We start from the raw sequence: 26,127 nt of genomic DNA on the forward strand, positions 1-26,127 counted from the left end.
CCTCTCCCTCTTTTTCTTCATGAGTCTGGCTAATGGTTTATCAATTTTGTTTATCTTCTCAAAGAACCAGCTTTTAGTTTTATGGATCTTTGCTACTGTTTGCTCTGTTTCTATTTCATTTGTTTCTGCTCTGATCTTTATGATTTCTTTCCTTCTGATAACTTTGGGTTTTGTTTGTCCTTCTTTCTCTAGTTCCTTTACGTGTAAGGTTAGATTGTTTATTTGAGATATTTCTTGTTTCTTGAGGTAGGCTTGTAATGCTATAAACTTCCCTCTTAGAACTGCTTTTGCTGCATCCCATAAGTTTTGGATCCTCGTGTTTTCATTGTCATCTGTCTCTAGGTATGTTTTGATTTCCTCTTTGACTTCTTCAGTGAATTCTTGGTTATTTAGTAACGTATTGTTTAGCCTCCATTCATTTGTGTTTTTTACCTTTTTTTCCCTGTAATTCATTTCTAATCTCATAGCATTGTGGTCAGAAAAGATGATTGATATGATTTCAATTTTCTTAAATTTACTGAGGCTTCATTTGTGACCCAAGATGTGATCTATCCTGGAGAATGTTCCATGCACACTTGAGAAGAAAGTGTAACCTGCTGTTTTTGGATGGAATGTCCTATAAATATCAATTAAATCTATCTGGTCTATTGTGTCATTTAAAGCTTGTGTTTCCTCATTAATTTCCTGTTTGGATGATCTGTCCATTGGTGCGAGGTGTTAAAGTCCCCCAGTAGCATTGTGTTACTGTTGATTTCCTCTTTTATAGCTGTTAGCAGTTGCCTTATGTATTGAGGTGCTCCTATGTTGGGTGCACATATATTTATATTGTTATATCTTCTTCTTGGATTGATCCCTTATCATTATGTAGTGTCCTTCCTTCTCCCTTGTAACATTCTTTATTTTAAAGTCTATTTTATCTGATATGAGTATTGCTACTACAGCTTTCTTTTGATTTCCATTTGCATGGAATATCTTTTTCCACCCCTCACTTTCACTCTGTATGTGTCCCCAGGTCTGAAGTTGGTCTCTTGTAGACAGCATATATATGGGTCTTGTTTTTGTATCCATTCAGCCATTCTATGTCTTTTGTTTGGAGCATTTAATCCATTCACGTTTAAGGTAATTATCTATATGTATGTTCCTATGACCATTTTCTTCATTGTTTTGGGTTTGATTTTGTAGGTCCTTTTCTTCTCATGTTTCCCACTAAGAGAAGTTCCTTTAACGTTTGTTTTAGAGCTGGTTTGGTGGTGCTGAATTCTCTTAGCTTTTGCTCGTCTGTAAAGCTTTTGATTTCTCCATCGAATCTGAATGAGGTCCTTGCCAGGTAGAGTAATCTTGGTTGTAGCTTCTTCCCTTTCAATCACTTTAAATATGTCATGCCACTCCCTTATGGCTTGTAGAGCTTCTGCTGAGAAATCAGCTGTTAACCTTATGGGAGTTCCCTTGTATGTTGTTTGTCATTTTTCCCTTGCTGCTTTCAATAATTTTTCTTTTTCTTTCATCTTTGCCATTTTGATTACTACATGTCTCGGCATGTTTCTCCTTGGGTTTATCCTGTACGGGACTCTCTGTGCCTCCTGGACTTGGGTGGCTGTTTCCTTTCCCATGTTAGGGAAGTTTTCAACTATAATCTCTTCAAATATTTTCTTGGGTCCTTTCTCTCTCTCTTCTCCTTCTGGGACCCCTATAATGTGAATGTTGTTGCGTTTAACGTTGTCCCAGAGGTCTCGTAGGCTGTCTTCATTTCTTTTCATTCTTTTCTCTTTATTATGTTCGACAGCAGTGAATTCCACCATTCTGTTTTCCAGGTCACTTATCCGTTCTTCTGCCTCAGTTATTCTGCTGTTGATTCCTTCTAGTGTAATTTTCATTTCAGTTATTGCATTGTTCTTCTCTGTTTGTTCTTTAAATCTTCTAGGTCTTTGTCAAATATTTCTTGCATCTTCTCGATCTTTGCCTCCATTTTTTTTTCTGAGGTCCTGGATCATCTTCACTGTCATTATTCTGAATTCGTTTTCTGGAAGCTTGCCTATTTCCATTTCATTTAGTTGTTTTTCTGGAGTTTTATCTTGTTCCTTCATCTGGTACACAGCCCTCTGCCTTTTTATCTTGTCTATCTTTCTGTGAATGTGGTTTTTGTTCCACAGGCTGCAGGACTGTAGTTCTTCTTGCTTCTGCTGTCTGCCCTCTGGTGAATGAGGCTATCTGGCCTTGGGGCTTTCTGATTTGGTTGAAACTAATACCAAATTTGGAAATCTTTTAATATACCATGTTAACTTGAATAGTTTCTTGAATATGGGTGAGATAAGGGGATAGTTTGCAACGTTAGGGATAAAGTTTGGTAGTCACTTGAGGACTGATGGTGGGTAGAGCTGGCTGTTGCTCTGGTGGGCAGAACTCAGTAAAACTTTAATCTGCTTCTCCTCTGATGGGTGGGGCTGGGTTCCCTCCCTGCTGCTTGTTTGGCCTGAGGTGACCCCAAACTGAGCCTACACGGGTTCTTTGGTGGGGCTAATGGCGGACTCTGGGAGGGCTCACGCCAAGGAGTACCCCCCAGAATTTCTGCTGCCAGTGTCCTTGTCCTCACGGCGAGACACAGCCACCCAATGCCTCTTCAGGAGACCCTCCAACACTAGCAGGTAGGTCTGGTTCAGTCTCCTATGGGTCACTGCTTCTTCCCCTGGGTCCCGATGCGCACGCTACTTTGCGTGTGCTCTCCAAGAGTGGAGTCTCTGTTTCCCCCAGTCCTGTCAAAGTCCTGCAATCAAATCCCACTCGCCTTCAAAGTCTGATTCTCTAGGAATTCCTCCTCCCGTTGCTGGACCCCCAGGTTGGGAAGCCTGATGTGGGGCTCAGAACCTTCACTCCAGTGGGTGGACTTCTGTGGTGTAAGTGTTCTCCAGTCTGTGAGTCACCCACCCAGCAGTTATGGGATTTGATTTTATTGTGATTGCGCCACTCCTACCATCTCACTGTGGCTTCTCCTTTGTCTTTGGATGTGGGGTATCTTTTCTGGTGAGTTCCAGTGTCTTCCTGTCGATGACTGTCCAGCAGTTAGTTGTGATTCCAGTGCTCTCACAAGAGGGAGTGAGAGCACCTCCTTCTCCTCCACCATCTTGAACCAATCTCAGCAACATCTTTCATTACTGGAGCATGTTGCCAACAAATACCCCATGATTAGCCCTTCCCATCACTCCAAGTGTTTTACTCCTTCCTACCATATTTACTTTTCTTCCTGAGAGCCATTCAGGAAAACACCTCCATCCCATTACTTGCCACTGATGTTTTAGAAACACTTATAAGTGAACATTCTGGGAGCTCCCTCGTGGCCAGAACCTAAATTTGACACTGGCCTTAAGAGATTAAAAAACAAAAGCAGAAGCCACAGTCCCTATCCTTCAGACTAAAAGTTTCCCTTTCCATGAAAAAGCTGCACCTGGACCATTAAGAAGGAGACAGATTTTCAGAAAACACTTACCCTCCAACAGGGAATTTATTTTGTCTCATAACAACCACACTGGGATTGTTTTTATTATGTCCAGCCTAAACTCTTCCAGGAGCAGTTTCAGTTCCTTCTATCATTTATGTAATACCCACTTATAGACTTGAGATATTATTAAATAACTCTTTCCCTTTCTCTTTTTCTGGCCAATCAATTAAACTTCCTTTAACCTTTGTTTAGATATTAATGCTACATTTTAATTAATTCAAATTAATTGTCTTTTTTAAAAAAATATTAACCTAAGAACTGTGTGAAGACGGACCACGACTATGGTCAGAATCAGTGTGCAGATGGGACTGAAAGGTCAACAATCATATAACGTGTTCTGAATTTGGAAGCGAGAGTTGAAGAATCTGCTGTTGCTGGGAATTCAAATCAAACAGATAAAAATTTATTGAGTGCTTACCTAGGACAAGCCTCCAGTAAGGACCCATACAAAGAAACATAAGACTCAAAAACATATCTGATCCTGAAAAAGTGAATAATCTAGCAGAAGAAAATAATATGAAGGATTTTACCTATTGCAAAAAGGAGAATTCACATAACAGTTAATTAATCAAAACAACAAGAAGATACTTTTTATTGTTCATTATCAAAATTTATTAGAATGATAAGAGTGTGGGCATAAGAAAGTCAAAAGTGCAGAGAAACAGATACTAAGATACTTTTGGTGGGAAAACAAATTGGGAAGACATCTCTGAAGGGCAATTTGACAACAAGTACCAATACCTTTTTAAAAATACATACTTTTGGGCTTCCCTGGTGGCGCGGTGGTTGAGAGTCCGCCTGCCGATGCAGGGGACGCGGGTTCGTGCCCTGGTCTGGGAGGATCCCCCATGCCGCGGAGAGGCTGGGCCTGTGAGCCATGGTCACTGAGCCTGCGCGTCTGGAGCCTGTGCTCCGCAGCGGGAGAGGCCACAACAGGGAGAGGCCCACATACCGCAAAAAAATAATAATAATAAAATAAATATATAAATATAAATACTTTTGACCAGAAATTGCATATCTAGGGATTTTTCCCATAGAAATAACCAGTATAGTATTTAAAGATGCATGTGTACAGGGAAGCAAGCAACATGGCTTGTAACCATGAATAACTACAAATAATCTAAATGTCCTACGATATGGACATTAAAGTGATGATGTAGCTGGCTAACCATATCAACATGGAAATATTTTTAAGGTAGGATAAATGGAAAAATGTAGCTTTATTAAAAGTACATAGTATTTCTCCAAGTAATATGTATCACTGTTTTTAAAAACAAGCAACATCTCCCCCAAAAAAATTAAAATTTAAGTTAAAATTTAAAAAAAAAAATAAAGAAGAGCAATGTCCCCACAGATTCTAATATGAAAGGCCTAGAACAAGGCCTGGAAATGTTAATTTTCAACATGCCCCCCACACACACACAGATACATACATGCACACATTCACCTGGGTAATCCTGGTGCAGGTGTTCTGCAGAGGGCCATCTGAAAAATGGTGCATTAACATATCTCAAATTTGGGAAAGAGTGTATGTGCAAAATAGAAACACAATAACATAACCATCTACAGTCTGGAACTGATGTTGACTTAGGAAGATTAAGAGACAAAAGAATAAGAAAATGAAATATAATACATCCACTCGGACTATCATGTAACCATTAAAACAATAACCACGGTGACAGAAACAGAGAATATTATATATTTTTAAGTTATGTTAACACCAAAAAGAGGAACCGCACAAAAATCTAGTTCAAAAATGGGCAAAGTAATTTGTGACAACATAGATGGCCCTTGAGGGCATAATGTTAAGTAATGTCTTTCTCAGACAGAGAAAGACAAATACTGTATGATATCACTAATATGTGGAATATTTTTAAAGCTGTACTCGTGAAAATAGAGACTAGAATGGTGGTTACCACGGACTAGGGGTAGGGAAATTGGGGAGATGTTATTTAAGGGAACAAACTTGCAACTAGTAGATAAATAAGTCCTGAAGATCTGATGCACAACATAGTGACTATAGGAAACACACTGTATTACAGATTTCAAAGGGACTACATCTTAATTTTTCTCACCATAAAAAATGAAATAATAATTACGTGATGTGATAGAGGTGTTAGTTAATGCTATGATGGTAATCATATTGCAAAATATAAATGTATCAAATCAACACTGTATACCTTAAACCTACACAATGTTATATATCAATTAATTTTTTGATTTTAAAAAATAGGCAAAGGACTTACATAGACATTTCTTCAAAGGAGATATACTAATGGCCAATAAGCACATGGAAATAGCTCAACATCATTAGTCATTAGGTAAACACAAACCTAACCTACAGTGAGACACCACTTCATACCTACTAAGATGCTATAGTTTTTAAAAATGGAAAATAAGTGTTGGTTAGAATGTAGAAAAATTGGAACCCTCATACATTGCTGATGGGAGTGTAAAATGATGCAGCCACTGGAAAACAGTTTGGCAGTTCCTCAAAGAGTTAAACATACAAGTACCCTATTGTGCCGAGCATTGCCCTCTGAGGAATGCGCCATTAAGACCCTCATAAGCCTCAGAGCCCGATTGTACTCTCCTTGGTATGCATCCTGGACTTTATGGTATGAACGTAAAAAAGGAGATGGCCTTTGGCCAGATCGCTCCAGGGACCTGCTCAGATACTGAGAGTCCCTGGTTGTTCCCTAAAGCTAGGAAAAGCAACCCTGGAGGGGAAGTTGGTGCCTTTGTGGAACAAGCAATAAACCCGCTCCGCGCTCCGGCTCCCCAGAGCCAGCCCGCGCCGGAGAGCAGCAGGATGTTCGCGGCGCCGCGCCCCGGGGCGCTGAGACCAAGCCCGAGAGACAGTGGCATTCTTTTCTTTTAGGGCACAATGACTGTGCAAAGTCCCTGCAAATATGGTGGCGACTAAGCCGAGATAAAAGACCAGTTCTATTGAACAATGTTTATACAAAGTTTCTGCTTTAGGGCAAAATGACTGTGAAAAGTCCCTGCTTTAGGGATATATATATGACTATGCTTTGTTATTAAACTTGCCTTGCAACCATCAGTTGTTTGTGCCCTTCTGATCCCATACCTTGGTGCTTTCAGTTCCCTACCCCCTCTCGTCGATTGTTGCTGCACTTTGAGGACCCGCCGCGGCTGGCGGCACCCTATGACCCCACAATTCCAATCCCAGGTATCTACCCACGAGAACTGAAAACAGATTTTCAAATTCTTGTACATGAATGTTCATAGCAGCATTATTCATAATTATAACCAAAAAGTAGAAACAACCCAATGGTGAGTATATAAACAAAATGCAGTATACCTATTCAATGGAATATTATTCAACCTTAAAAAGAAATGAAGTGATACTTGTACACCAATGTTGACAGCATTATTCACAATAAGCAAAAGATAGAAACAACCCAAGTATCCATCATAAGACAAATGGATAAACAAAATGTGGTGCTATACACATACACTGGAATATTATTCCGCCAAAAAAGAAAGGAAATTATGATACATGCTGCAAGATGGATAAACCTTGGAAATATTATGTTAAGTGAAATAAGCCAGACACAAAAGGATAAATATGGTATGATTCTACTTATACGAGATACCTATAGAGACAGAAAGGAGAACAGAGGTTACCAGGGGCTGGAGGGAGGGAAGAATATTTAATAGGTACTGAATTTTCATTTGGAATGATGAAAAAGTTCTGGAAATGGATAGTGGTGATGGTTGTACAACACTGTAATTGTACTCAATGCCCCTCAACTGTACACTTAAAAATAGTTAAAATGGCATACTTTATGTTATGCATATTTTATCACAATTTTTAAAGCCAACACAGTAAATTATTGTCAAAACAAACACACAAAAATAAAGAAATGAAGTAGTGATACATTGTATAACCACATATGAACCTTGAAAACATCATGCTAAGTGAAAACCTGGACAAAAAAATCCACACATCATATGATTCCATTTATATGCAATGTACAGAGCAGGCAAACCTATAGAGGCAGAAAACAGATTAGTGATTGCCAGAGAATGGAGAGAGTGGAGAAGTGGGGAATGAGTGCTTAATGGGTACAGGGTTTCCTTCTAGAATGATGAAAATGTTCTCTAGTAGATAATGGTGATTGTTGCACATCATGAATGTACTGGAAGCCCCTGCAGTGTACACTCTAACGGTTAAAATGGTCAATTTTATGTTACATGAATCTACCTCTATAAAACAAAAGCAGAAAAAATATCACACGCACAATTAAAACTATGCAAAAACATATGTAAGTATAAAGAGAAAGACAAAGCAGAAATACAAAAAAAAAAGGCTTAGGTGGGTCAGGTTGAGTTTTTTTCTATTTTTTCAAACTTTTTATTAACATTATTATATTGTTTTCATAATAAAAAGAGAACTATCAAGTATCAAGTACCTACTAAAAAATTAAGCACTGTACTAGGCATTTTCATGAATCACGAGTACTCTCCCACATGCTGGGTGAACAGGAAACATTTGATAGAAACATGGAAGGGAGAGGAAAGGAATGTAGTTATGGGGTGGGGGGACTGAATTCATTAATTATGTATTGCTATTTAACAAAAACTCCCAAAACACGGCTTTAGGAGACAAGTTTGTATATTTAATGCATGAGCATAGATGAACTCCCTAAGGTCAACACTTGATTTTCCTATATAACAGCCCCAAAGAGAAATCAGAATTAATAACAGACAGCATTCTTTTATAAAGAAGCAGGACAGTGTTATAGTTATAATTCCTTAAAGTTATAAGAAAACTGGTCTGTGAGTCTAGTTGTTTCCCAGTCAATTTTAACCATAATCCAATGATCATACCTGTATTTTGATATAATTCTTAAAATTATTTTTATGATCTCTGTTTATAATTTCAGTTGTCTTTATAAATAAACCACCTGGAAACCCCAGTACCATCAATTCTATAGATAGAGCCAGTCCAGAGAGTTTTATAAGGCATCAATTCAGTTCTTATAAATAAGCTGGGTATAAGATCTCATCCTTAATAAATTTATTCTGCCCTTTTGATATTTAACTGGGCAGTATATTAAGATGTCTTTGGTAGGTCCAGATCTCTGATGTTCCAAAATCAGTGGATACTACCTTGGAGAACTCAAGGCTGAATATTACACTGGCATCATATCCTTTAAGGAAAGAGGATCCCATCAATCTTGACTGTATTTCTTAATTGGTCATGGCATTGGAGGACTGATTAGGTAGGAAAATCCTATAAATAAGCTGCTCTAGTCCTGACTAGGATATATCTCCAGTCTTCTTAAAACGTGTATGTATAAGCAATATAATGACCAAAAAACAATCCACAACTAATTGCTTAGACTTCAAAAGTACAGTCATTTGCAGTGTAGTAATTCCATGATAATCACTTCCATCACTTTTCATGATGCCTGTAATCTAACAACTAAATCTTCATGAGGGTTTTGTTGCCAATAACTTAGTAATTTTTTTTGTCTAACCTGAACTAAGCCCCTTATATATGTTGTCACAAATGTACAGCTAGAGTTATTCTCCAATCAATATAGAATTAAAATCAAGAATCGTCAATGGTGGCTAAGCCTCTCAAACTGTGCAGTTGTTGCCAACTCTACTCCTTTCAAATGAAGTACAAAAGCTTACAAGGCAGCTAAGTTTAAATTTCCACACTCTGATCACCTCTCATTGGTTACTATGTGAGTGTGTTGTGTAGGATGCCCATAAAAATACAATCGTGTAATGGCAAGAACAGAGATTTTGAGAGACTCTGACTGGCCCAGCTTGAGTTGTGTGGTGGGTAGGATTCAAAGATAGCCCCCAAGATCCCTGCCCATCCTGTACACAGCCTATATAATCCTACTCAGTTGAGCAGGATTTGTGATATGATGAATAGTCACCGCTGTGATTACATCATATTATATAAAACTCTACTGTAGTAGACTAGAGAGCAATTCTCCTGCTGCCTTTAAGAAGCCAACTACCATGCTGTAGAGAGGACCACATAACAAGGTACAATGGGCAGGCTCTAGGAACTCAGAAAGGTCCTCCACTGACAGCCAACAAGTCCTGCAACCACAGGAACTGAATTCTGGTAACAAGTGTGATCTTCGAAGAGGGCCCCAAGCCTTACATGAGACCAAAGTCCCAGTCAACACCTTGAAAACTGGTAAAAGACCCTGAGCAGAGGACACAGTCAACCCACGACAACACTCCTGAACCACAGAAACTGTTAATAAATTCATGTTCTTTTATACCACTAAGTTTGTGGTAATTTATTATGCAACAACAGAAAACCAATATAAGTCACATGCCCACCCCTTACCCAGAGCAGGGTGGGATACCTTGATTAACAGGCGAAGTGAGTTTGCATCCAGTGGGGAGGGGTGGTCCTCCTTAAGTGCAATTGAAGTGTCATTACCCGTTGGGAGGATGGATACTGGAAAAAAGAACAAAAATCATCCACCACAATATATTCAGCGTCTGACATTTCATAGGCTTTCAACATTCAACTCACAACTCTCCCCTACCGTTGGCTCTCTCTACTGCCATATACCCACTTCTAGATCTACATGCCACTGAGCCAGAGACTAACAAAGAACACATGAGGGCAACAAAATCTAGCAAGAACACTAGGCTAATACAACAAATTATAGTCTTGACTCTGCCACTAATTAGCTATGTGACCTTGGGCAACCACTCATGGGCCACAGTTTCCTATCTGTAAATAAAAGGATTGGACTAGCTTTAATGTTTCTTCCAGCATTAAAATTCTGACTTATTAAAATTCCAGGGGAAAAAAAACACCAAAATAATTCAACACAAGTTTTGATTTGCTATAAAAGAACAAAGAAATGTCACACTGCTCCCAAACATATGCACCATCCCTCTCAGTATTCTCTCTGTGAAAGTGGCATCAAGAAAGTTTCTGAGTCAAAGCCACAAATATTTGCCTTCCACCCCCAAATTAGCTTAATAAAAGCTACCACACAAAGGAACAGAATCTGGGGGTGGCATGGAGGAGGAGGCAATCAGAATCACAGGGGCCCTTTATGAAGTAAAATGTCCATGGTTGCAACTCCAGTTTTTATGATGTTATTGTCATGAATGATAATATATTTAAGCCGTAATTGGGTTAGAAGATATGCCTTTTGCTTCTTTTTCTGTTACTTGCCACTCACTACATTAAATGGCAATGCTAAAGACCTAAGGTTGGAAAAGAACTCATTTGGAAATCCACACTTTTTAAAAATAAAACCTATAATAATTTTGATCTCTTGGCTCATTTCAGCAATATGATAAATCATTTAAAAAGGCAATTTGATTTTTTTAAAGCCTACAGTAACTCAAATAAGCTGAAAATTAAATGTTAAATCAAGGCATTTCACTTCTGAAATGCTGCAAAGAAAAATTAATCACAATTGTTCTTACCAAGTACACATTAACTTTGTAATGTATTCTTTTCCTTTGCTGTCTTCCTTTCCCCTCACCAAAAAAAAAAAAAAAAAAAACCTCAGTAGAATTTCTGATTGAACTATTTTAATCATAATCAATTCCCATTACTGTCAAGCTTTTAGGCAAGTGAAGAAAATTCTTAAAAGAGCAAGGGGAAGTTAAGGAAGCGTAAGAGAACTTTCCGTTAAATATTATCATTCAACTGCACAGAAGATAGGAATTTTTAAAAGACTTCAAGATACAACTAATAAAATAGTAAGATTAAATTATAGGTTATCTCAGCACACACAGAATCTAAGAGATAAAAAGAAAAAAGACAAAACTTTACTTCTTCTTGGATAGTATCCTATTGGAAAAGTGTAAGTAACGTTCATACAGATAAAATTTATGCCTGGGAATGTCAGGAATAACATTGCTCCCATATAATATTCATAGAGAAATGGAGACCACCCGTGTAGCTCTGCCAAATTAAAAACAAAATTTCTAAATGCAAAATCTCAAATTAGATAAAACTTCTTCTTACAATTCTCAAGTATTTTGCTCTCCTTCCACAATTAAATGCATTTAGACACTTAGCACCTTTATTTAGTTAAGAGAAATGGTACTGAAAAGTCTCAAGAAAATTCACCCAAGTATCAAGTGAGGTCACTTAACATCTGGCCTTCCAAAGGGCAAGGATTTGCCTTCCTGCCTTAATATGAAATGTAACATTGTGAGAAAGATGGAAAGGTTCCCCTGAACAGTTAAAAATACTTAAAATAGTAAAAGGCCCCTACTGTTTTCTGTAAATCTTCCATCAACAAACAACTTGCTGGTCTCGGGGCGCCACGTGCTACGGAGCTGCGCGTGCGCCCTGGTATCACCGGCGCCAATTCTCGTGCCTCGTTCCCCACCTCATTCTCTGAGGTGAGCTACCATGGTACAGACCTACCCAGTTCTGAGAACTTTAACGAAATAACGTAAATGAAGCACCTAGCGCAGTAGCTAACAAGGGAGGAAATTAATGGCATTTAAAGGTAAAATGCTGACCTAATGCACAGAACTTTGTTCTCAAACCACCTGCAAGTCTCCCCATCACTTGAGAAAGCTTGGGAAACACTCGGGACACGATATCTTCCAGTAGGGCTCAGCAACGAGGGAGACATTGTGGGGAGAAGAATGAAAGATGACTGCATGAGCAGGAGCCTGCGAGAAGCGAGCCCACGGGCAGAGGCCGACTCCTCACGCCTTCACTCACACCTCCCTCTCATTCCGCAGAAAGAGGAGAGCTCGACGCGACCTACGCGACAAACGCAGCCGGAGACGCAGAAACTTTCCAGGGCGCGGGCCCGGAGCACTGAGCGAGACGAATCTTTGTTTCACAGTTCTCTCGGTGACGTAATGAGGAAGCGGGAGAGCAAAAAACCAGGTCAGAGACCGGAAGCCAAGCAGGGTTGCGACTTTCGATTTTCCGAGCGCAGGGAAGGGCTTCTAAGACCCTCCTTTAAAGGCGTTTACTTAAACTACTTAAGGGAGTTTCTATTATTTCTTCGCGTTCACGGGGTAATTCCCGCAATTGGCTCAGTCAGCCCCAGCCACCTCCCACACAGCAGAGCTCGCGGAGGTTGTAAGCCCCGCCCATTCGTGAGGCTGGTGCGCATGTGCCCAGTTGTTTTAACACTAAAGTGTTTCCGCCTTCTCTTCTTTTCCGAAGCAGCGATGGCCGAGTGGTTAAGGCGTTGGACTTGAAATCCAATGGGGTCTCCCCGCGCAGGTTCGAACCCTGCTCGCTGCGAAGGTAAATTACATCTTTTTACCCACTTCCAACAGATGCTGTCATGATAATCCGTACTCTTCTGGCTGTATTCCCCCTAACTGCCCGCTAAATGGCCCGACTGCAGAGAAGTTAAATTTATCAAAGAAAAGCCAGTAAATGTCAGTGCTGTAAACATACACTGTTTACACGAATGGGAATAGTCTTTATTCCCTTTATACTAAATAGTAACTAACAGTTTTAGAATCTTGTTCCTTGTTCACAAAATAAAAATAAAATGAAGATAAATATTGGTGGCAATTTTCAGGCTATCACAGCCAGAACAAGCTATCATCTCATTAAAACTGATGGCAAGGCTAATGCTACCTTTCCTTCCATCCCAGAATCACCTTCAGCGGTTCCCCCACCACATCCAAAAGTGGTGTGAAATGGGAGATAATAAAAACTTTTAAAAGTTCAACTTCTAAAGTATGATAGGTAGATCCACATGATGGAACACTGCATGTAGCCACTAAAATGATATTAATGACATGGGAAGACTTTCCCAATACATTGCTAAATGCAAAAAGTCGAACAGGTTGGAAAACAGTATATATTATGATCACATTTTTGTTAAACAATTCATTTATATAACCGTTTATGTGGCAACAATGGCAGAAAAAAATAGACAGTGAATGGGGGCTGGAAAGAAATAACCAAAATGTTAGCAGTAATTATTATCTCTGGGTGGTGGGTTTTGGGGGATTTTAATTTTCTTAACAGATAGTTTTTTGCTTAACTGAGTTTTCTAAAATGTGTATATTGATCCAGTATTTTTTTTAGTAATAAAAGGAAATCATGAGGTTACTCTTTGAGACCCTACACATCCCCTTTCTGCTCCCTTCACCCACTTTCACAATCTCCCTCCCACTCCATGCTTCCCAGGTGTTCTTATAGAGTTCCCTAACACCTTAAGGCTATGGATAGCTTTCTGTGGTACCTGAAGTAGATTCCATCCACAGCCCCCATCCCATTTGAGACTTGACTGAACATACACATTCACCACATTCACATCTTCAGTCCCTCCTCTCTGCCAATCCCCTCCTCTTCTGCCCCCATTCAAGTCACTTATAAATGACTGTACTAGTTTCCTAGCTGATTTCCTTCCCTCTTTCAGTCAGGATCACATGCAGCAGTAATTAACAGAAAAATCTAACTCTAGTGACTTAAATACATAAGGGGTTTGTCTCAAGAAATCTGGGAATAGGCAATTCTCAGATGGAACAGGGAACAGGGCTCTTTCCAGCTTTCTGCTTGCCATTTTTAATGCATAGGCCTCATCCCCTGCCTGTTGTCTCATTGTCCTAAGACGGTTGCCAAATCTCCAGACCTCACATCAGTATTCAGCTAGAAAGGGGAGAGAGTATACCCCTCAGTTTATATGTCATTTACTTGCACTGTGTAACATGGCTACCACTAGCTACAAGGAATTCTAGTGAAGTAAGTGTTTTTAGCTGAGTGTATTGCTACCTAAGTCAAAATTAGAATTCCACTGGTAAGGAAGAAAGATGGATGGGTACTGAGTGGGCAACCAAATGTATCTTCCACACTCTTCTAACAGGAAAGTCAAAAGGCCTTCAAAATAAGTCCCCTGTCTACCTTCCCAGCCTTGCCTTTCTTCTCTCCCATCTCCTTTTGTTAGAAGGCCTCCCAGCACTGTATGATGGCTCATGCCTTTGAACCTTTTGACATGTTCACATACAATTACCTGTACGTAATCCTTCTTTTGCCTTAACACTTTCTCCCTTCCTTTGGAGAAGAGGACTGCCTGTCATTTGAATTCCCTTCCTAGTTAGAGGACTGGCTCTCTTTCTGAATCTACATGTAAGACTCTAATTCATCCTTGCTCCCCCTCCCCCCATCTCCATCACAGAAGCTGAAAAAGCCACTTATTAGCTTCCCAGACTCCCTTGCCACTAGGGAGGCAGCATGTGACCTAGGCCCAACCAATCAGATGTGCCCACCTCCAACTTTCAATCAGAGAGATTAATGCAAAGAAGCAGGGAGGGTAAGGATCCACCCTGGTGGTGTGCAGAGGCCATAGTGGCAACTGCAGGGATTGCTAAGGGCGGCAGCACCAGGGCTGCAATTGGGGTTTACAGTTGTTCAGCAGCAGCGACAGTAGTGTTTATACCCAACTTGCTCTGTGGCGTCATTCTGCCTTGATCTTGGGCTTTGCCTAGCCTAACTTACTCCTGTCCCATTTTCCAAAAGTGGCTTTAGCCCTCCTGGCAATTCTGTGAACTATTTAATATCCTTCCAGTAAGTATTCTGCTTAAATCAGCCCCAGTCAATTTATTTTCTTCCAAATATCAGATATAGCTTCCCTCTTCACGCCACTATTACCTGCTGGGAAAATTCATGTTCTTTCTTCCACCTTCTGAGTAAAGCATTCCTGCAATTTCCAGGGTTGACCCAGAAGCCCCATTTTTATTCTTTTATTCTTGCTACTTATTATAGCAAGGCTCACATTGATCTATTTCTGCCTGTTTGCCTCTCTTCCCACTAAAGAGTAAATTTCCTGCAAACATAAAAAGGGATCATGTCTCTTATCTTTGTACCCCTGCCTCACACAGAAAAGGTACTCGATAAATCTTTAATGAAGGAATAAATAAATACCTGAATCAGCACACAAATCCACACTCCATCCCTAGAATACCCCCAAAAAAAGGGCAGGGGAGCAAGCCAACTTGCTCTCCTCCTTTTGAAAGTCACTAACCTTTGCCCTTAGCATGAGTTAATTTAATATACAATATCCTCTTCTCCTTCCCTTTCCATTGCCTTCCCTTTCCTTATTTTTTCCTTGCGTTCTTTTTATTTTTCTTCTGTTCCCTTGTCTTCTAGCACTGAAAGGGCAGATTGAACCAGGAGGTAAGTGCATACAGACCTCCATCTCTCTGGTCACCTCCCATGGCCATCTCCCTGAGAGTGGTTCACTTTCACCCTGGCCGCCGTGTAACCTGAATGTCAGCTCTCTCCATGGCGAGCAAAGGAAAATCCACCAAAGACTTTAGAGAGGAGATATGGAAGAGGTTCTGCAGTGCGCTCCTCAGAGGACACAACCTCAACATTTCTCTTCAGCCAAGTCCCCCAGCCCCTTCACTCTCCTGTGCATCCCCTGGAGCCTGCCTTTTCCAACCCAACTGCACATGGTGCATGACCTTAAGGATTTTCCCTCAAGACCCCAGCTTTTTCATTCTTTTAGGATACAGAGTAATTCAGCCTTGTCCTTGTGCACTGGCTTCAGTGTGCCCAGCAATCAGAGCTACCCTTAGAAGGCAGAGGAGGTTATAAATATGATACCAAAGCCTCCTGTCCCACCAAATATTTCTCTACCCACTTCTATTAATACAGGATAAATCCTGCAACTTCCCAATCAGAGTTCAGAAAGGTTTTCAGTGTAGATGGACCGAAGGGAATTTTTTGTAAATTGTAATCAGTTGATCTGAAGGCAAATACCGAACTCATAACCATCCCTCCCTTCCAAATCCAAGTCCTTCTCCATGTTCTTCCAGTTTGTAGCATCTCCTGCCACAGAGCAGGACACACCCACTTGGAATCATCCTGATACTTCCTATCCCTCACCTCATTTCCTATCCAACCCAAGTGCCACTGGGTTTACCCCTAAATATTCTCAGAATCCACTTTGTTCCAGATCTACCACTACCACCCAGTCTAAATCAACATCACCTCTCATGGCGACTACTTCTCAGCCTCCTGTCTCCCCCCCATCTACTCTTCCTCCCCTTTAATCTATTGTCCTTAAAACTTAAAGTAAAAAAATTTAATGCACTGTGAATTCCCTGGCAGTCCAGTGGTTAGGACTCAGCACTTTCACTGCCATAGGCGTGGGATCAATCCCTGGTCGGGGAACTAAGATCCTGCAAGCTGTGTGGCGCAGCCAAAAAACAAACAAAAAAAATTAATGCACATTTGGTCTAATAACTGTCCTCCTGAAAACATTTCTAGGGATTCCCATGTACTCTTACAATAATGACTAAAATCCCTAGAATGACCCCACGGCTCCCCGTGATCCTGCCGGCATACAGTTGGGCTTCTCCCACTCATTCTGGCAAGATGTACTGTCCTTTCCTTTAGTTTCTTGAAGAGATTAAACTCTTTCCCACCTTAGGAATTTTACATATGTTCCAATGTAATCCTCTCCATCAAATTGGTCAGGTCCCCTTCTTATTGAACTCATACCATTTTATTCTTTTTCTTCACAACACTTATCATACTATGTGATACATTAGTATGAATATTTGCTTAATTTCTCCCTGCATGTGAACATATGGTGTGGGATGTATGTGTGTGTTTAACCACTAAATCTCCTTATCTGGTCCTTAGTGGACCCTCAATAAATAATTTTATTGAATGAATTTTGTGGTTGGGAAGATCAGAGAGCAAGAGGTCTCAGAATACCTGAAGGATGGAAGGTAGAGTCTCCAGTGAGGCCGGGTAGACTGTTTTCCTTCAGCTTTGAGGATGAATCAAAACTGTGCCCGGGGCTTCCGTGGTGGCGCAGTGGTTGAGAGTTCGCCTGCCGATGCAGGGGACACGGGTTCATGCCTCGGTCCAAGAAGATCCCACATGCCGTGGAGCAGCTGGGCCCGTGAGCCATGGCCGCTGAGCTTGAGCGTCCGGAGCCTGTGCTCCACAACGGGAGAGGCCACAGCAGTGAGAGGCCCACATACCACAAAAAAATTAAAAATTAAAAAATAAAAATAAAAAAACTGTGCCTGAATAGATTTGTGCCCTGACTGCATAGATCAGCAGGAATATTGCAGCTGAACCATCTGATATATTGCAGCACTGTTTAGCATGATTTATGAAGCTGTTATTTTGTTTTAACACATCGTGTTCATTGTAAAGGAGTTTCATCCCCAGAGGTTTCATTACTGGAGGCACTGTTGTGTACTGAGGCAGGGGAAAAAAGGTTTGAGAGATAGGGCTGGCCTAGGACACATGTAAAGCTTGTTTTCCAAGTCCCCTCTGGCCTTCACAAGCCCCCCATGCCCACCTTTGAAGGAACTTCTCCCCAATGTGCCCATGTCCCCAAGAACATTGGTCTTAGGCTCTCTCTAAATGCTAGAATGCAAACAACTAACAATGATACCTAAGTCTTAGCTCCTGCAGGGGTTAGAGTGACAGAACCTCTGACACTGGAATTTTCAGACAAAACAGATGACTTTTTTCTGTCTGAAGCACTGATGGAGAAAACTTAGGACTTTCAGCTCTTGTTCTAATGACTAGTTTTCTTCCCAGTCTACATGAAGTTAATCAGACAAGCTCACCCAAGCTAGTAAACTGGATGTCACAGGAAATTAGTTATTTCTTTTTCCTTCCCACTCTCTCCCACTTCTCATTAGTCCTAGGTCTGGGGACACTCTTTCATGGACTGGATTCTGAGGCCTAAAAGAGTGGATGGGATGGACTTAGATTTACCTTAGTTGCTTTGCCTGGTACTGGGCCGCCAGGGGAGGCATGAGTGAGCAAGGCCAGGTCTCCATTGGTATCTCTAGGCCATTCCGAAGACTCCAGTGACAGAGAACATGGCCCATGGGCTTCATGCTCTTGAAGCTCTCTGCTGCCTGAGGTCAGGGAAGGAGAAGAGTCAGGGATTGGTAAGATTCTCACTGAGGTACTGAGGTAGGGCACAGCCCCCGCCTCGTCCCTTCATCAATCCCAGGTCCCATTCCAGGGATCTCAGAGCCCTTTGTTCTTTCATATCACATTTATTCCCAAACACTTTTGGGGGATATGTTTCCCTCCCAAACATATTCATTTGAGACAAGATTCTCAGAGTATTTGTCCAGCGAGGGAATTTTAGACATATTTCACCTGACACCACATAAGATAAGTATACACAGTGTCCATATAAAAAGTGTTTATCTTCCAGATGTTAAGATACATACATCAGTGGAGAAAGACTGTCAGTGTTTTGAAATAACGTGTATTAGGATGTTGGAGCACAGAAATGCCGTACTTTTTGGTATACACCTCTACTACAGAGATCAGCAAACATTTTCTATGAAAGGTCAGCTAGTAGATATTTCAGGCTTTGCAGGTCATGCGGTTTCTGTTGCAACTACTCAACTTTGCCTTTGTAACATGAAAGAAGCCATAAACAAATGAATGTGGCCAAGTTCCAACAAAACTTTATTTACACAAGCAGGCAGAAGGCTGGATTTGGCCCACAGGCTGTAGTTCACCAATCCCTGTTCTAGAGGACTCTCCCCAGTATAATAAAAAGAAAGTTTTTCCAAGTTATAATTGTTAAGATACAATTAATTGGGACATTGTTAAGAGGCTGGTTAACATTTTACTCATTCTTTCCAGTTTATATGTATCTATGATATCTTACAATTTCCATTAACATAAAGATATCAAGAAAGGACATCAGTAATATATGCATGAGACAAAATTGGGAGTGAATGTTTTCTAAGATCATTTCATCTCAATACATCAGAGTGACCCAGAACCTTCACAGCAAAGTGAATCAGTTATACATATATCCACTCTTCTTTAGATTCTTTTTCTATATAGGTCATTATAGAGTATTGAGTAGAGTTCCCTGTGCTATACAGTAGGTCCTTATTAGTTATCTATTTTATATATAGTAGTGTTATATGTCAATCCCAGTCTCCCAGTTTATCCCTCCCCCCCACCCTTTCCCCTCTGGTAACCATAAGTTTGTTTTTTACATCTGTGCCAAATCCTTATTGATGACCATTAAAGTTGTTTCCAATCTTTTGATTTTACCAAAAAAAAACAAAAAAAAGTGCTTCGAAGAAAATCTTGTATATATGACATTTTCTAAAGGAGGGATCTTAATCCCAGTTATCCATTTTCATGTACAGTTGAGAGAAAGGGATCAGCCCTTTGTGCACATAACAAGAATTGGCTTCAAGAAATCAAACAGTTCTAAAAACATAGTCTAACCTCAATAAAGCTGAAAAATAAATAAAATTAAATTAAATTAAAAGGTATAGTCTACACAAATACCCTAGAAAGAAAGGGGAAGCCTCCGTTCTGCTAATCTATTCCATTTCCAGGGGAAAGGAAGGACTAGAAGTAAAAGTACTCATTTACCTTTTGACATCTCAAATGAGTCAATTCTTGGAAATTTTCCCTTCCCTTCCCCCTTCTGTTTCCCCTCTCCTCTGCTTAGCTCCATATTGTACCCAGTAATTACTGGGGTTCCTGGAATTTTTATTAACAATTCAAGATGCTCCAAGAGTAATTTCTGTGACCACAGTGACCACAGCCTCTGCTAACTCAGTGCTCTCTGGGGATAGTGCTCCAGGCCTCTGGCTCATAAAAAGGACAGCAAAGTCTGGAGTTACAAAGAATGCAGGTCTGAACCTTCCCTGCAGAATGACAATGGTTATTTGTAAGGCAAGGGAGTGATGAGAGGTCCACCAGACCCACTCTCAGTTCCTGTTTCTACTTGTAGAAACTTTCAGGGGTAAGATGGATGACTTGATGAATTTTTTTCAGTACCTACATTAATATCATGGCATAGTCCCAACTACTTTGCAAGACTGACTTGAGGGTGGATTCACTGTAGAAACAAATTTATTTCTTAAATGCTGGCAAAGAGGTTCAGAGACACTCTTATCTATTGCTTTTCCTGTTCTTGCTTTGGCCATGAAAATTAGCCAATATATCGTTCAAATCTACTTGTGACAATTTGATTTTGCCTCACATTCATCCAGGCTTGAAAAATGACCACAGCTCAGGCAGACTGATGCTTCCTGGCCACTCATTTCTAACATGTATTAATACATCAGCACCAACTTCAAGTAGTACATCTTTCTAAATTATTCTTTGTTTTTATCCCCAGTGCTTTTTAAGCTTCATTAAGAAAATAAACCTCTAACCATTTTTCTCAAGATTGTCTCTATAAAACACCCAACGTGCCATTGACTAGGCTATATCTTCATGTTTCAATTTTTTAGTTGCTCTTTTTCATTATCTGTTTCTATTACTATAGCATTCTCATTGAGGGGAATATTTGGCTATTGAGGAAATAAGGAGAGGTTTTCATCTGTCAAAAACCAAAATTCAACTGTGTAAATTTGAAGATCTAAGTGGCTTTCTTCAACAATTCTTGAATCAGGCAGCATCCCATCTAGTAAATAGAAAGGCTCTGAGGCATTGTACAAAAATGGAAGGTTTTTACAGGCAGAATGGGGTGGGACAAAAAGGTAATAGCAAAAGAAAAGACTGTTTCAGGCCAGGCCAACTTCTTTGGGGGGAAGGGAACGGTAGGAGTCTTTGTCACACAGGTTACCTCAGTAGGGCTGATGAGGAAATTTCAGATTGACTGTTTAAAAGGACACATTTCTGGGAGGAGTTGAAACTGCAATTAAGTCTTGCTGTTTCAGGGACAAATGACTTCATTTGGGGCCTCTTTTTTTTAACACATCTTTTCTGCTAAAGCCCACCACACAGCTATAATATTTCCCAGTTATGACTCTTCTGCAATGTCACAGGTTCTGGTGGGCATTATATTTGAAAAAAATGATAAAAGTATCAAAATGCTTATATCTGTTCTAACATGTAGGTTTTATTATTCAGGTATGGTGAAGACAACAGATCCGGAGATTACCACTGAAAAGATAATTTGTTATTCGCAGTGTTGACTGAAAAGAAATGCACAAGGTGAGGGCTGTGAATTAAGTTTTATTGGGGGCAAAATGAGGACTATAGCCTGGGAGACAGCCTCTCGGAGAGCTCTGAGGTACTGCTCCGAAGAGGTCAAGGGGAAGATCAGTATTATACATAAGTTTAGTGAAGAGAGATACATGTAGTCAAGCACACATCTAAGCAGAAGGTTGCTGCTAGTTATGAGGAACAAATGTCTCCATTAATGATTTTAGTGCTTTTCTAGATATGAGAAGATGCAAGAAATTGGGCTCATAAAATCTCCTGAAAATATCTTACTATCTGAATACCTGTTCTGCCAGTTTTTCCCAGAGCACAGAGTGCCTCATTCCCGAACTCCTTTCAGGGTGTGTTGAAGCTCAGCAACTGCAGTGGCTTGTGACCTAATCCTTGTAAAGGCAGATGGAAAGTGACAATTTTTAGTTGGCAACAGTTACCAAAGGGAGGAGTCATGCTAAGCCATTGGGGATGGGGGTGGGGCAATGCTGGGAAGCTCTGGGTCTGTCCAGAGTAGAGGAAGCAAGGGGGAAATGTGGGCTAGTCTCTACTTTGGTTTCTGTGAGAAGGAGCTGGTGAGGCAGGGTAAACAGGTTTAGGATTGGCTAGTTTGAATGATTTCAGCAGGCTCTTGGGTATATAAGGGTTGTTCCTAGTTGCCTGGTATCTGGCCCTGGAGTGATGAGGACTTGGGAATAGTGGCCCTGAGGTGGTAGGGGTGTGGGCTCAGGGTTGGTTCATTTGCATACAAAAGGCATGCCTGCAGATGAGATGTTTACTGTCTCCAGGAATTGGCTAGCCTGGGAGGGACAATGTCTCCAGGATTAGTAAGGCCCTAGAGGTCAAAGACTCAGAAATACAGAAAATAAAAGGGAATGCTTAATAGAGTATCAGTAAGTATCTCAGCAAGAAACAGAAGGCACACTCAATTTACGGCAATTCTATATGGGTTTAGTAAAAAAGACTATTTTCAAAGGTATGGAGAGGGTATAGAAAAACCACAAGGGACAGCAAAGTGGTGCAAATAAAGAATATCCCCGGGTTACCCTGGTGGCGCAGTGGTTGGGAGTCCGCCTGCCAATGCAGGGGACACAGGTTCGAGCCCTGGTCCGGGAGGATCCCGCATGCCGCGGAGCAGCTAGACCCGTGCCCCATAGCTGCTGAGCCTGCGCTCTGGAGCCTGCGAGCCACAACTACTGAGGCCCGCGCGCCTAGAACCCGTGCTCCGCAACCAGAGAGGCCACAGTGAGAGGCCCGCACCCTGCACCAAGGAGTGGCCCCCGCTCTCGCCGCAACTAGAGAAAGCCACGCGCAGCAACAAAGACCCAATGCAGCCAAAAATAAATAATAAAATAAATGAATAAATTTTAAAAAAAAAGAATGTCCCTTACCATCCAGTTCTACAAGGATTAAGTCAGTAGCCACTGCAGTCACTGACCTACAGGACACCCTGAAAGGAATTCAGGACTAAGGACAGGATGAGGCACTCTGTGCTTTGGGAAAACAGGCAAAACAGGCCCTTAGATAGTTATATTTCAGGAAAAAAATTTTATGAACCCGGATTCTTGCATCTTCCCATACTTGGAAAAGCACAAAAATAATTAACTGAGATATCTGTTCCCCATGACTAGCAGCAACCTTCTACTGAGATGTGTGCTGGGTTGTACTTACTCCTTAGCCAAAATCACATATATACTGGCCTCTCCCCTTACCTCTTCAGAGCAGTTCCTCAGAGCTCTCCGAGAGGCTGTCCCCCAGGATGTAGTCCTCAGTAAGCCCCAAGTAAAACTGAAACTCACAGTTCTCACGTTATGACTTTTATAAGGAGACGGAGTGGCCCCCGGAACCCAGAAGAGAGTTCTGAGGAGAGGGCTGCTCCAGAGGAGTCATGCATGGTGATCCTGCAGGGAGACGGCTGAACCTGCTCACTCTTCTCCCTCCCCCTACTCTCTGACTGGGCCTCCCCATCGGCCAAACGCCACTGATCAGTCTCTGCAGCTGAAAACAGGGCAGAGAGTGGGTCTGAAGGGGGGAAAGGAGATAGCCAGGACCCTGCCTTACATAAAACTTGGAAAACAGAAAATAAAAATAATAATTCATAACTGAGCACCTTAACACACCAACTTTATCACTGTGGTCTATTTCTTTCCTGTTCTATATGTATATAGTTTAGTACATAGTTGCATTTAAAATTAAATCACTGGGCTTCCCTGGTGGCGCAGTGGTTGAGAATCTGCCTGCCAATACAGGGGACACGGGTTCAAGCCCTGGTCTGGGAAGATCCCACATGCCGCGAAGCAACTAAGCCTGTGCGCCACAAGTACTGAGCCTGCGCGTCTGGAACCTGTGCTCCGCAACAAGAGAGGCCGCGATAGTGAGAGGCCCGCGCACGGCGATGAAGAGTGGCCCCCGCTTGCCACAACTAGAGAAAGCTCTCGCACAGAAACGAAGACCCAACACAGCCAAAAATAAAAATAAACAAATAAATTTAAAATTAAATCACTGACTATTTCAAACACAGAGAGATACACAGGAAATAATATAGTATTAAAAAACAAAGTTCAACTGAGTAGATTTTAAAGATCTAATTGGCTTTATTGCACAATTCATGAATTGGGCAGCACCTCATCTAGCAAGTAGAAAGGAGCTCTGAGGAGCTGTACAAAATGGAAGGTTTTTATAGGCAAAGGGGGAAGGGATGAGGAAAGAGTGAATGACCTCATCTTCCTTTGGGGGATGGAAAAGGGTTATGTGGCAGATTACCTCATTCTTGCTGACCAGAGAATTCCGAACCGACTAGTTAAAACTACATTCTAGGGAGAGATTGAATCTGCAACTAGGTTAGGTATTAAGTTTCAGTTTGATGATGTAGGCTTAGCACAGGTGACTCAATTTGCATCCTGTTGCCTCTTTTTTTAACAATAGTATATAGTATATTTTATATTTTTCATTAAAATTATTTCATAAGGTTTTTGCTCGTTTGTCTTCATAATCATGAGTTTTAATGTCTCTCTAACAAACTAAACAGTAACTACATCAAATTTAACGAATCAATTGTTGCACACTGAGGCTGCTTTTTTTTTTTTTGCTAAACAATAATGTTAAGTAGTGATGTGATGTACATCTCTGATATATAAGCTTTTTTCCATGTTTTATGTTATTTCTTTAGGATCTACATCTCCAAAAATGAGAATATTGAGGCAAAGAATATGAACATTTTTGTGTCTTTAAATACATATTCCTAAACTGCATTGCTAAAGAGCTGTGCCAATGTATAGTGCCACCAATAATGCATAAGAAAGCTGGAATCACGAAACCCTTATATACATTGAATATTCTCACTTGCAGCTTTTTTTTGCTAATTTAACAGGTAAGCACACTCCTCATTTTTATTTGATCTGTTTTTCTTTGATTAGTATTACAGTTTCTATGTTTTACCATACATTTGTTTACTAGTTGTACTTGCTGCTCAATTTCTGACTTTCTAGTGAATCAGCTACTGGTCCCTAAAACTGCTGCTGAAATTAACCCTTGGGAGAATCCCTACTGAAAACAATTGAGTGTCATGGTGAAAAGACAGCAATTTCAAAGGATAGAGGCTAATGAATTTCAAGCTAAGGGTTATCGTCTTAACATCTACTTTTGGGGTAACTCTATTAGATTATAAGATTTATCCACCCCTCCCCTAGTATCCTCCTTGCCCCGTGTTCCAGCATTTAAAAGAACTTTTGCAAAACTAAATTCAACCTGAATGATTGCAGTAATTAATCATGTTACTTTCTGTTTTTATTGGCAATATGATGATCCAGCATCTGTCCTGGGAGATATTGGGGGTAGCTGGCCTTGACTGACTGATTCTGAGATACATGTGGGTCTATTATGATATAGACCATCATCATAATCAATCATCATCATCTTCTCTCTTTCCTTACTTTACAGGCTATTTGAGGAAGTATCTTCCTTGACCCACCAGAATCCAGGGCAGTGAGGGGTTCTTTTTATATCAGAGATTCTCAAACATTAGAAGAATCACCTATGACATATCATTAAAAACACAATCCCTGCACCTCAATGTTGCAGATTCAGATTCAATAAATATGAGGTGAGCCCAGGAATCTACACTTTTTTAATTGATTGAGATGCAGGGGTGTCTAATGACCACACTTTGTAAATAAAACACTGGTATAGATCCTTGGGATAGGAAGTATATCTGTACTGAAAATAGTCAAGATAGAGACAGAAAAGAGGCTGGGAATGGGGAGGAGGGGGAGTGTAGTCCAGTAAGAGGTCCTTCTGGGTCCATTCTCCAAAAGTGTCATTGCGGAGGAAACAGTTCAAATAAGACCAGAATTGGGTAGAGAAGGTAGTCAAAGTGTGGCAACGTTTTTATATTCAAGGGATTCAGTGGTCAACAAAACAACCTGTCCCTATCCTGTTGAAGGTTGGTAACCTTCAACCTACAGTGACACAATTCATTATTAACATCATTACTAACATCTCTAAGCTTCTGCATCAATCCTACTTATGACCACAAAGTTTCAGATAACCAGTGGTCCTTGGCGCGCGCGCGCGCGCGCACACACACACACACACACACACACACACACACACACACACACACACATTCCCTTTGTGAACAAAGTATTTCTCTTCCACACAGCATTGACAACAGCATACTGGCCTGAGCAACTTTCAG

At 40.8% G+C, this 26,127-nt stretch overlaps 1 protein-coding gene, 1 long non-coding RNA gene and 1 other non-coding gene across 6 annotated transcripts in view; 2 read left to right on the forward strand and 1 right to left on the reverse strand.

The window, feature by feature from the left end:
* Positions 1-12,353, reverse strand: part of CTNNA3 (catenin alpha 3) — a 1,750,900-nt gene extending 1,738,547 nt beyond the window's left edge. For 3 of the 4 annotated variants that reach the window (XM_028481834.2, XM_028481842.1, XM_055081014.1), the window contains exons 1-2: positions 12,002-12,353; positions 9,862-9,956 (exon numbers count right to left, since the gene is read on the reverse strand). In XM_028481834.2, the coding sequence (XP_028337635.1) occupies positions 9,862-9,956; positions 12,002-12,047 (141 nt within the window). In that variant the 5' untranslated portion in view covers positions 12,048-12,353. The remainder of the gene's footprint in view (positions 1-9,861; positions 9,957-12,001) is intronic. The other variant, XM_028481840.2, reaches the window with a different exon arrangement.
* Positions 12,354-12,646: 293 nt separating this feature from the next.
* Positions 12,647-23,543, forward strand: LOC114484582 (uncharacterized). Its single transcript, XR_003677679.2, has 4 exons — positions 12,647-12,749; positions 15,609-15,635; positions 21,348-21,431; positions 23,257-23,543. It is a non-coding gene; the product is annotated as an uncharacterized lncRNA (long non-coding RNA).
* On the forward strand, positions 12,665-12,746 carry TRNAS-UGA (transfer RNA serine (anticodon UGA)). Its single transcript has one exon. It is a non-coding gene; the product is annotated as a tRNA-Ser (tRNA).
* Positions 23,544-26,127: the final 2,584 nt, after the last annotated feature.

The sequence above is a fragment of the Physeter macrocephalus genome, chromosome 20 (genome assembly GCF_002837175.3).
Source record: "Physeter macrocephalus isolate SW-GA chromosome 20, ASM283717v5, whole genome shotgun sequence".
Classification (NCBI taxonomy): domain Eukaryota; kingdom Metazoa; phylum Chordata; class Mammalia; order Artiodactyla; family Physeteridae; genus Physeter; species Physeter macrocephalus.